General features: G+C 55.2%; 2 protein-coding genes across 9 annotated transcripts; one reads left to right on the top strand and one right to left on the bottom strand.

Moving 5' to 3' along the window:
* Window positions 1-4: 4 nt before the first annotated feature.
* Window positions 5-1468, top strand: LOC105474451 (prefoldin subunit 6). 3 transcript variants are annotated; one of them, XM_071097207.1, is made up of 5 exons: window positions 5-20; window positions 344-494; window positions 722-792; window positions 874-998; window positions 1256-1468. In XM_071097207.1, exons 2-5 carry the CDS (start codon window positions 431-433, stop codon window positions 1383-1385), a joined length of 390 nt encoding a protein of 129 aa, XP_070953308.1. In that variant the 5' UTR covers window positions 5-20; window positions 344-430; the 3' UTR covers window positions 1386-1468. The 3 variants fall into 3 exon arrangements, with proteins under 3 accessions (XP_070953308.1, XP_011727390.1, XP_070953309.1); XM_011729088.2 differs by lacking the exon at window positions 5-20 and adding an exon at window positions 102-202; XM_071097208.1 differs by lacking the exon at window positions 5-20 and adding an exon at window positions 214-229.
* A 726-nt stretch (window positions 1469-2194) lies between these two features.
* LOC105474452 (ral guanine nucleotide dissociation stimulator like 2) lies at window positions 2195-10040 on the bottom strand. 6 transcript variants are annotated; one of them, XM_011729091.3, is made up of 18 exons: window positions 9392-10040; window positions 8976-9172; window positions 7580-7663; window positions 7153-7331; window positions 6969-7019; window positions 6583-6880; window positions 6063-6314; window positions 5877-5980; window positions 5685-5769; window positions 5536-5604; window positions 5240-5314; window positions 4585-4617; window positions 4346-4467; window positions 4156-4251; window positions 3964-4075; window positions 3568-3858; window positions 2983-3097; window positions 2195-2866 (listed from the first exon to the last, which is right to left on the bottom strand). In XM_011729091.3, exons 2-18 carry the CDS (start codon window positions 9129-9131, stop codon window positions 2655-2657), a joined length of 2334 nt encoding a protein of 777 aa, XP_011727393.1. In that variant the 5' UTR covers window positions 9132-9172; window positions 9392-10040; the 3' UTR covers window positions 2195-2654. The 6 variants fall into 6 exon arrangements, with proteins under 6 accessions (XP_011727393.1, XP_011727392.2, XP_011727397.1 ...); XM_011729090.3 differs by having other exon boundaries at window positions 4346-4617; XM_011729095.3 differs by lacking the exon at window positions 8976-9172 and having other exon boundaries at window positions 9392-9968.
* Between the last annotated feature and the right edge of the window lie 64 nt (window positions 10041-10104).

The raw sequence follows: 10104 nt of genomic DNA, 5'->3' as shown, positions 1-10104 counted from the left end.
GGTGCGGTTTCTTTTTCCGGGTTAGTTTCCCCATCTTGCCTAAAAATATCCGAGTCCAGTCTTTGTAGCAGAACTCCATTCGCTAAACATGTCAGAACTACACTTCCCATCAAGGGTCAGAAAGAAACTTCCGGCGCAGTCTTTTCCCGGCATTCCTCGTTTACTTCCGGGTTTATTACTACTGAAAGCAGAACGTGAATAGGTTAGGATTTCGGTTGAGAGGCTTACGGTCTTGCGTTTCGCCCACCATATCCTGGGGACGGGGTGGAGTCGATACCCAGGACGGGGGGGAGGTGGCGGTGCCCCTCAGGGCTGCCTCTCAAGAGTGCTATCATTTCCGCAGGCGAGATCAGAAAAGGGAGCTCAGGTACCTTCCAGAGAGTGAGACGCAGCGCCCTTGTCTCGCTCCCCGTAGGCTTTCATCCCCGCCATGGCGGAGCTGATCCAGAAGAAGCTGCAGGGAGAAGTGGAGAAATATCAACAGCTACAGAAGGGTAAGGGAGCAGGGTCGGTATGGCCTCGCCCAATGCACTCACAACCCAAAGCCATTACCGAGATAAGGTTTGTTGCCCCATCTGGGCCCTTGCGTGCAGAGACTTTCCCGCTTCAGTACTCTTCCCTATTCACTGACCCGCTGCCCCCATCTTTTTCTGCTTCCTCAGATCCATATCCACCTGACTAGGATTGATGTTTCTAATCTTGCCTTTCCTCTTATCCCCAGACTTGAGTAAATCCATGTCGGGGAGGCAGAAACTTGAAGCACAACTAACAGAAAATAATATCGTGAAAGAGGTGAGGGACTGGGATTTGTGGGGCGAGGAGGGACCTGTACTAGCCATGGTTCTGATCACGTATGTCCCATCCCTCCATCAGGAACTGGCCCTGCTGGATGGGTCCAACGTGGTCTTTAAACTTCTGGGTCCGGTGCTAGTCAAACAGGAGCTGGGGGAGGCTCGGGCCACAGTAGGGAAGAGGCTGGACTATATCACAGCTGAAATGTGAGTCTTTATTCCACCACTGTGTGCTGCACCCTGTGATGCAGTGAACCATTGGAGTAGAGGTGTTGAACCATTGCAGAACAGCTCTCCATAGTGGCCCCTAGTCCTCCAGTTCCTCCAACCCCTTCCTTCCCTTTTAACCCCCCTTCTCCCTTCCCTAATCTCAAGTTTTCCACCTATCTCTTTCTTGCGTTTAGCACCCTCAGTAAGTCCTACTAATTTCTCCCTTTCTACTTGTCTCCCTTGTCTCTCTTTAGTAAGCGATATGAATCCCAGCTCCGGGATCTTGAGCGGCAGTCAGAGCAACAGAGGGAGACCCTTGCTCAGCTGCAGCAGGAGTTCCAGCGGGCCCAGGCGGCAAAGGCAGGGGCTCCTGGCAAGGCCTGACCCCTTGGTGGGGGGAGGGGAGGGGAGGGAATGAGGCAGCTCTAGCATCTATACTGTAGCTAATAAAATGTAAAAACACCTGGCTCCGTTTCCTGACCAGGCGCTTCTGTCATATCCCCACAGTCCCTTCCACCTTCACACACACCACCTGTATTACCCCCTCAGGTTCAAACTCTTGCACTTGGAACTTCTTTGTGGCACGATGTTCTTTCTTTCTTGAAAGTGAAATCCTAAATGTCCTCAAACCTACTTCTTGCCTGTATATACAACCCTTAACTTTCCCTCATCTTGGTTGGCATGATTATTTTGGAAGGGCATTTACAACATAGCGTATTACTAGGAATGTCAGTTCAATTGAAAAAGAATTCACAGTTCTCTAACCTGAGGCCCCAGGATGAAATGTGGTTACCCTCTTTGCCAGCAGCCCTGGCATCTCTATTGGTACTTTTCAGCCTCTGTCTTCCTAGAATTTGCTTGAATGTAGCTTAAACTGACTTAAAATCCCAGCACGTAATGCTTTGTAGTGTATAAGTCCTCCCAAGTTTATATGTTGTCCATAAAGTTGTTCTGCCATTTCCTTGTCCTAAAATTGTTTTATACACATTTGCAGCAAGGGACCAGTGGTAGAGAGGTTACTGAAGAAAAATTGTTCTGAGGAAACTTTTTTCACCAATACCTCACTCACTTTTTGCTCTGTTCATGGGGATAGAAAACATTGTGCCCCTTCCTGTTCCATGGCATCTACCTTCAGCCAATTCCCCACCCCCACTCATAGCAGCCAGTTCATACGCACTACAAGGACAGGGGAGTAGAATTCAGGTAGTGTTTTGGTTTATTATCTTAGTGTTGTCACAGTGATAGAAACCCCCAGAGTGGGAAGAAGAACTCCTGCGAGGACCTATTTTTTGCCATTTCCCTCTGCCCTGGGGCTCAGAGCCTTGAGGCCTTTGCTTAGCCCTTTGCATATTAGGATATGGCCAAGAATCAGAAACTGATGTGTTTTTTCCAGCACTACCTGTGTGCTGCACAGGTAGGAAGCACACACAGGTGGGAAGCTACACACAGGTATCCAACTTGGTTATAAGACACCAGTTCCCACAGGGCTGGATTTCTCAGCTGTCTGGTAAACCAGTGGTACTTCACTGCCCCAGGATGGCTGGCTACCTTTCTGAATTTCTGTCTCAATGTGATATAACTGCCACCATTCAGGATGGCTACCCACATCTGGTATGAACACCATGACTTCTGTAAGCCAACGGGGCTTCCTCCTCAGAACAGTGCCCGTGCAATCTTCCTCCCTGTGGCCTTGATCCTGGGAAAGGAGCCCCCTCCTCCCTCACTCGGAGGAGTTCCTGAGGCAGACGGGCCACTGGTGACGCCAGGTGTAGCAGCAGAGGACCTTCGCCGCTGCCGCAGGAGGAAATCGTGTGAAGCTCCATCCATGGCGTAGAATACGTTAGCCGAGGCTGGGATAGTCAGCTCTGAAGGTTCAGGGGATGGATGTCAAGCACAAGCACAGTCATTCCCCCCACAGCCGCCCAGATGTGGAAGCACTCCACTCTCCTCCCGAGTCTGCCTTTCCCTCGTGGCCTCTGACCTCGCTCCCCTGGCAGCAGCTGTACCAGCTCATACTCTGAAACCACTGCAGAGTCACGATTGTTTTTCTTAAGGACACGACTGATGACACTTGGAGCCTTGTCCTGGCTTGTCACCTGGCAGGACAGGAGACCAAAAGAGCAATCAATCAGCCATGAATTCCCATCCTTCTACCCTTAGCCACTGAACCCAACCACAAAAGGTTACTTGTGTCCAAGGCTTTAAAAGGAACAGGGAAACCCAATACGGTGGCTTCCTATACCCCATAAGCCAGCCCACATGGTGCCCAGTGAAACAGAGCTGCTTGCCTTTGGGGAAACTGCTGTTGATTCTGAAATTTTAATATGGCCACCAAAAGTTTAAGGTGTAGCAACTAATGCAAAATAGCCATCAAAATAAAACAAATTTTAGCTTGTATTGAAGACCAGAGTTTACAAGATAAAATTAAAAATAAATAAAACAACTGCCAAAACCAAAAGTCAAAATTAAAACTACATTCAATTCCATTTGGTTGCCCAAACCTCAGACATTTATAGTCCAACAAGACACCATCCTTCACCCCAACTCCATCCCAAGGCTCCCTCACCAAAATGCTCTTATAGACACTGCCATCTTCCCCCAGCTCCATCTGGACTCGGATGATTCGGCAATCAGAGGCCCCTGGCCCAGATCCCCCTCCCCCATATCCAGTCCCCCCGGAGGCCCCTTCTGCACCCCCACTCAGCGGGGAGCCACAAGAGGCTGAGCGGCGGTGACCTCGAGAAGGCCTAGGGGAGGAGGCTGGTGGGGAGAGATGGCTAGGGTCAGCTGGACTGTGCAGGGATGGACTGCTTTCCAGGGCAGAGTCTAGTGACGAGACAGATGGCCACTTCATGTGCTAGGAATAAACAACATGGGACTGGCATGAAGGCAGGGAAATTAAGGAAGAAACATTTACAGAGTGAGAGTCAGCATCAAGGTCAGAGTCAGGAGCAGAGCTCACCTGGGCCAGCCGAGTCAGCAGAGGAGCAGGAGTTGTAGGCACCTCATCTCCCGCCATACTGGGCCGCTCGCAGGACACAAGCGGGGTAGGGACCCCAACAGAGCCCAGAACCCTACAGTGGCAGGAGATTGGGAGGATCAGAAGTAAAGTGGAAGTTCCAAGTAACCATCCCCCAGCCAGTGAATCTCTCACTCTGTCCACTGCGAGATGACCAATGTTGGCCGAAGCACCCGTGGGGCAGGAGGGTCACTGGAACCAGGTGGCTCCACCTCACAGGATACACGATGGCTGGGTTAGGGGGCAAAAGACAGAGCTCAGGACATGACACCAATCCCCCACACCTGGCCAGAGCCCTAGAGTCCCAACCTCACCCGCCAGTCACCTCTGAGCCTCTGTCAGTGGCCGGAGCCCCTGTAGCCACCTCTGGATATCATGGTCAGGTTGGAGGTTATAGCCACGACATTCATTCTGGAGCCGTCGCAACTCAGAAAGGACTGCAAACTCCTGGGAAGGAGCCCTCAAACTGCAGGAGCCAAAACTCAGGGACACCTGACTTTCCCCACTCCCCTTCCGGGAACATGGATTGAGAAGTCCAGCATCCAGCCCAGGCACTCCACTCACCTTCCTCCGCTTGTCAAAATTGATGTATCCATTCTGCGAGGAAAATGGCGATGGGGTGAAAGTTCTAACACTACCTTCCAGGCCACAGAGAGAGAATATCCCCTCTCTTAAACACACACAGCCACATCCAACTCACAATCACTTCCCTCTAGCCTCTCTGACTCTTCCATCCCTCCCTGCCTTCCCCCTCAATCTATCATGGCCTAAGCACTGCACTTGACCCTTGAAATTTAATATCTCAGGTAGACAACTAGTCTGCTTTGCAGATGAGAAGACTGGATAGTATCCAATTGGATAGGATTCCTCATCCAGAGAGGATAAGGAACTTGCCCAAGGTCTCAGTATTTGTTTATTTAACAAACTCTAGCAATAGAGCAGGACCCCATCACAAAACCTAGATGTGCTTACGTTTCAGGCATGTTCTAAGCACTTGACAAATACAATTCATTTAACCCTTATAATAACAGATCAATGTAGATGCTATTTCTAGTTTCTCATTTACAGACCACTGAGGCGACTTGGCACAGAAATAGATCTGGCTTTGTCCTACACTCAGCTATTTGTGCCTTACAGCCCCTTGCAAGGGGGGGATCTGTCGGACCCTGCAGCCCACTTGTTACATCATCATAATGACACACACACACACACCACTGACCTCCAACTCATCCTTGGAGGCTGCATCCAGCATCACAAGGTCCTTCAGGAAGGTGCCAAGGTATGGGACTATACCCTGAGGTCAGGGGTCAGGGTCAGACGTGCCTGCCATTGATGTGAGGGCTCTCCGTCCCTCCGCACTTGCCCTCCCCATTGCCTCAGAGAACAGATTTCATTCTCCTCACCCCTCACCCCTCTGTGCCTCCCTTATCCATCCTTCAGGCTGCTCCCCTAAAACATACTCCTCACCCCTTCATAATCACAACCCCCAAGCCCACCACCCAGCTAGTCACTCACCCCACCCCGGGAGCCAGACCTCGGGGCCTTCTTGGAGTGTGGCTCCAGAGGAGACTGCAACTTTACCTCCTGGTGGTGACAAAATAAAGAGACATGGGGGAGCAGTAGGGAGCAGGGAGAGGGGGGAATGCCACAAACCAGGCTCTCACCTGCACGAGCAGCTCCCGACTCTGGGAATAATTATCCTCCTCGGAGAAAATCTGGCAGAGGCTAGAAAAGACTCTGAGGCTGTCCCTGGGGGAGGGAGAAAAGTGGCCCTGAGGACAGGCCTGGCTCTGTCACCCCCTCTTCCCTGCCTTCTGAGGAACCCCCACCCCAGTCCAATGCCTCAGCCTCCCCACCTGGTTGCTTCCCCCCAGGCTGCCCGAAGCCTGTGGATGGGGCTGGACTGCAGGGCTGACACCACAGCATAAACTGAAGAGAAGTTTCGGAGCAGCCGGCACTCCTGTGGGGGTCAAAGAGAGCTAAGGCTATGGGAGCCCTCTCCATGCCATGGCCACCCACCGTGGAGCAATCTTCTTTCTCACCTCCGCCACGCGGATCCACTTCTCCAGGAGGCGGGCCCTCTGGGGGGGACGGAGTGGCCGTATGGTCACCTCCCCAGGTCCCTCTCCGGTGGAGGTAGCCCCCAGGACAGAACTAACCACTGCCCCTGCCACCTTGTTGAACTGTGTGACAGTAGCTCGGACAGATGGGCAGAGGTGAGAATGTCCTGGCCGGTCTCTGTGACCCCACAGGCCTCCCAGGCACTGAGAGGGGATCAAATTGAGAAATAGCTCCTGCAGGGTAGAGGTAAGAGGTTAAAGTTCATAGTCAAGTGAGGTCAGCCTTCCAATATTAGGGATCTGAGGATCTCAGGTGGCCAAGGAACCAGAGGGGCACAGGGTTTGAAGGGTAACAACCAAAAGGAAAAAGGGAAAGTCAAAATGGTAGGTGAAGGAGGCTAGGAGCTGGATCAGGAAAGGGTGGAAGCAAGGAAAGGATCTGGAGTCAAGGAGAGGTTAGTAAGGGGTCAGGGGGCATACGGGCCAGAGGTCAGGGTCTCACCGCATCTAGCAGGGTCAGCTGTTCGGCCAAGTGGTCAGCGAGGAACACCAGGACATCCGTGGGGTCAGCAGGGGGATCGCCGGGGAGGGCCAGGGGCTTAGGAAGGTCGGGGGCCTGAGGGTCCACCCGGGACCGGAGGTTGCGGATGAGGTCAGCGCTGCCCCCCCCAACACCCTTCCCTGCTGCATACCCTGTCTGAAGTAAGAAGCTCTCAAGCCGGTCAAGCTGACCCTTGGCCTCAGAGCCAAAATCCTCAGGGTGAGAGGCCAGCCAGGTTGACAGCACAGAGATGGCTACCCTGGGAGAAGGGAATCAGCCAAGGGTGAGAGGTAAAGCTGCAGCCTAGGCAGAGTGGACTGTGAGATTAAGAAACAGGGGTCACTCACTCTGTTGTCCTCTCTAGTTCACCGGTAGGATGAGATTCAAGGGCTTCCAGCCTGAGGGGAAGAAGAGGATCTATCTGTCCATTTTCCCCAAACCCCCAGTGGCCTTAACTATTTTGGTGGGATGTTGGAACTTTAGGAAATCTGGACAGACACTCCACGACCCTGGGTCCCTTATGACTCTGACCTGTCAGCCATAAGTCCTAGCAAGGCAGGCGTCGAGGTGAAGGCCCGGTGGGTGGCCAGGAAGGCTGACATGAAAGTCCCATCAGTCCCTGATGTCCGGGTATCCAGTAGGTGTCTGACCAGGGCCTCCAGAGTGCCAGCTCGGAGCCGTCGGGAGGAACGCGGGGGAGGCATAGGGACCTGGAGGACACAAAGAGATGATCACCAACACTTTCTCCCACTCTGCCCCTAGATTTCTGAGGACAATCCCAGACCCAGGAGATGTTCCAGCCTCATTTTTCTGATATTTAGAGAGGGCAAAAGTCTTGGCCTATGTCATACAGCGGAGTCCAGGACTCCAGAACTCCAACCTAGCACTCTGGCCAGAAAGTCAGCCAGAGGAAGCAAACTGAAGAGTCAGAGGTGAAAAGCTAAAGTCATGATCTCACCAAGGGATCAAGAGGTCGATATTGGCGGCTTGTGATGGTAAACACGGCACCATCCTCCTCCTCATCCCAGACGGACACAGGGGCCTGCAGGAGCAAGGAAGGGGAAGTCAGACAGTTCCATATCACCCCCCACTGCCCTCAGCCTTCACCCCAGGCCCTGCTTCTCCCTCTATACCCCTCACCTGTGGTGGCAGGGCATAGTACCAGCGAGTGCGAGGAAGGGTGGGGGGAGCTGGTGACCCCAGGTCTCCCCCACTGGGGCCCAGACAGCCCCACCCCAGTCGCCTCAGGGCCCCGGTGGAGTCGAAGGGGCTGTAGTGGAGGCGTGGATGGAGTACAGGAATCCTGATCCTGGAGACCCCCAAAGCCCTTTCCCCCCAGAGCTGAACCCACACACGACAGAGAAGCAGGGTACAAAGAGCAGGAGAGGGAAGCGAGAGGCAGCAAGCCAGAGGCAGAGACTAGGAGTAGCTGAAACCTCAGTTCAGGCACTGCCGCATGCCCCGCCCCTCCCCGCCAAGGACTAGACCAGCCCAGAGCTTTAGTCCTTCTCAGGCCCCCTTTCACACTGGTCCCTCGGGTAATGCCTCCACTATCTCAGCCCTAAGGGACCCCTGAAGGTAGCAGCTCCAATCCCAGTCCAGGAAGGAAAAGGGGAAGTGGGATGATGGGGGCTGGGGGGCAGTAGACTCAGAGAGTCACGTGGCCCCAGTCCCTCCCCCGACCGATCCCGAAAAACCAGCCTTGCCAGTCAACCTGCCCTCACTTAGGATCTGGACCTAGGAGTTCAGGGCCTCGGGGCCCCAAATCCAAATTCTGGCCCCTCCTGAGGCCTAAAATCCTGCTCCTGGCCACCACCATTAATCCCTAATGAAAACAGGTAACCACTCTCTACCCACCCTAGGATCGTTCCTCCAGGTCCCAGAACCGTGGCTTCCCTGCCTTTACCCAGGATGGGGGGGGGGGGGTAAAGGGGAGGGAGGGAAGGAGGGGTCACGAAATCTGAGGGTTCCCTCCCCAATCCCAGAGTCAGAGGAGCTGGTTACTGTGGAAACAAACCCCTCCCCGCCAAACAAAAACAAGGAGGGAGACAGGGGGCAAGACAAGACTGCTCAGAGAAGTAGGCACACTCAGGCAGGCAGAGGCAGAGGGCCAGAGACCCGCAGGGACAGCCAGCCAGAAGTTCCAGGCAGGTTCCTGCGGGCAGGTCCTGAGTCACACTGACAGAGAACCACAGAGACGCCGGGACTCCCCGCAGCAGAGAAACGGGCCGACGCCCAGGGAGGCGCGAGAATAACTGAGGCAAGGAGGAGGAGATGTAGGGACCCAGAGACAAGAGAAAAGTGGAGACTTCAGAAATACATCCGACCCCTACCTCCCACCACCCGCGTCTCACCTCTTCTTCTTCCTCCTCCTCTTCCTCCTGCCCCCCGCCCACGACCAGGCCACCTGGGCCCCCACCCTCATCGGGGTCCCGGCTTCGGAAGCTGCTCAGTACGACTCCCCCTGGGGGGCTCGTGTCCAAAAGCAGCCGCAGGGGCCGCGGGAGCATGGCCGAGTGAAGGAATCAGCGGGGTCGGGCCATGGGGGCGCCTGGGGAGAGACGGGGTGGGGTGGGGGTGGAGAGTCAGGTGGGCGCGGGGGAGCCGGGCAGGGAAGGGACGTGGGTGGGTGTCAAGAAGACCGGAAGGGAATTCTGCAGGAAGGCTGGGGGAGGGAGGCAACAGAAGGGTGAAATAGGGTGGCCCTTGGTGCAGTTGGGGGAGGAGGGGGTCACGAGTACGGGGACGCGCAGGGTGCTCAGGCTCTGACCTGCTCGGGAGGGGTGGGGGCAGCGTGGGTCCTGGGCCGCTGTTGCCGTCGGTCTCCGGCCCCGGACCAAGTCCCCTCCCCGGCTTTTCCGTACCCCCTTGAACCCCTCCCGCTAGGCTCCCGGGCCCCTTCCGCCCTTTCCGCTCCCCCCCGCGTCCGCCCGCTCCGAGAGCAGGAGCCAAAAGGGGAAGGAAGTGAGGACAGGAGCCAGGGCCGCGGACTAGGGGAGCGCCGGACGCTCAGGGACCAGGACCCAGGCGCCCGAGTCCCCAGCTCCACTGTTCTCCGCCTCTACACTCGGGGATTCTGGAGACCACGTCGCTCCGCACTGAACTGGAATAAAGATTCCAATCTCCAGCCCCTGGGGTAAGGCAGGAGCAGAATTTGACATTCCCTTCCCCAACAATAACACGGCTAAAACTCCCGCGGGAAGCGTTTCAGGAGGAGAGAGAGCGGGTCACTCCATCCCCACGGGATTACGCTCCCCACCACAACCCACGAACTCCGCTGACCGAAATCCCGGCCGCGTTTTCCGAAGGGCCCTCGGTTCCCGCCCCCTCGGCAGGGGGCGGGGCAGGAAGCAGCCACATCCGGTTCCAGATTCGGCTCTTTGGGGCTTCCGGCGCCGAGGCGGGGATCCCTGTTGGCTCGGCGTTGCTTTGCGGTTGGAGTGCCCTCCGCTTGAGCGCATCTTATGCGCCAGTAGTGGCGCC

The sequence above is a fragment of the Macaca nemestrina genome, chromosome 5 (assembly GCF_043159975.1).
Source record: "Macaca nemestrina isolate mMacNem1 chromosome 5, mMacNem.hap1, whole genome shotgun sequence".
NCBI lineage: Eukaryota > Metazoa > Chordata > Mammalia > Primates > Cercopithecidae > Macaca > Macaca nemestrina.
This window is presented reverse-complemented; position numbering and strand designations above follow the sequence as displayed.

Excerpts from the sequence above, each read along its gene's own strand:
- LOC105474451 (XM_071097207.1), top strand. The coding sequence starts at position 431 with ATGGCGGAGCTGATCCAGAAGAAGCTGCAGGGAGAAGTGGAGAAATAT. Across the intron at positions 793-873 it reads AAAATAATATCGTGAAAGAG|GAACTGGCCCTGCTGGATGG; the intron begins GTGAGGGACTGG and ends TCCCTCCATCAG. Across the intron at positions 999-1,255 it reads GACTATATCACAGCTGAAAT|TAAGCGATATGAATCCCAGC; the intron begins GTGAGTCTTTAT and ends GTCTCTCTTTAG.
- LOC105474452 (XM_011729090.3), bottom strand. The coding sequence starts at position 9,131 with ATGCTCCCGCGGCCCCTGCGGCTGCTTTTGGACACGAGCCCCCCAGGG. Across the intron at positions 7,332-7,579 it reads ATCGACCTCTTGATCCCTTG|GTCCCTATGCCTCCCCCGCG; the intron begins GTGAGATCATGA and ends TGTGTCCTCCAG. Across the intron at positions 6,315-6,582 it reads AGCTGACCCTGCTAGATGCG|GAGCTATTTCTCAATTTGAT; the intron begins GTGAGACCCTGA and ends TCTACCCTGCAG.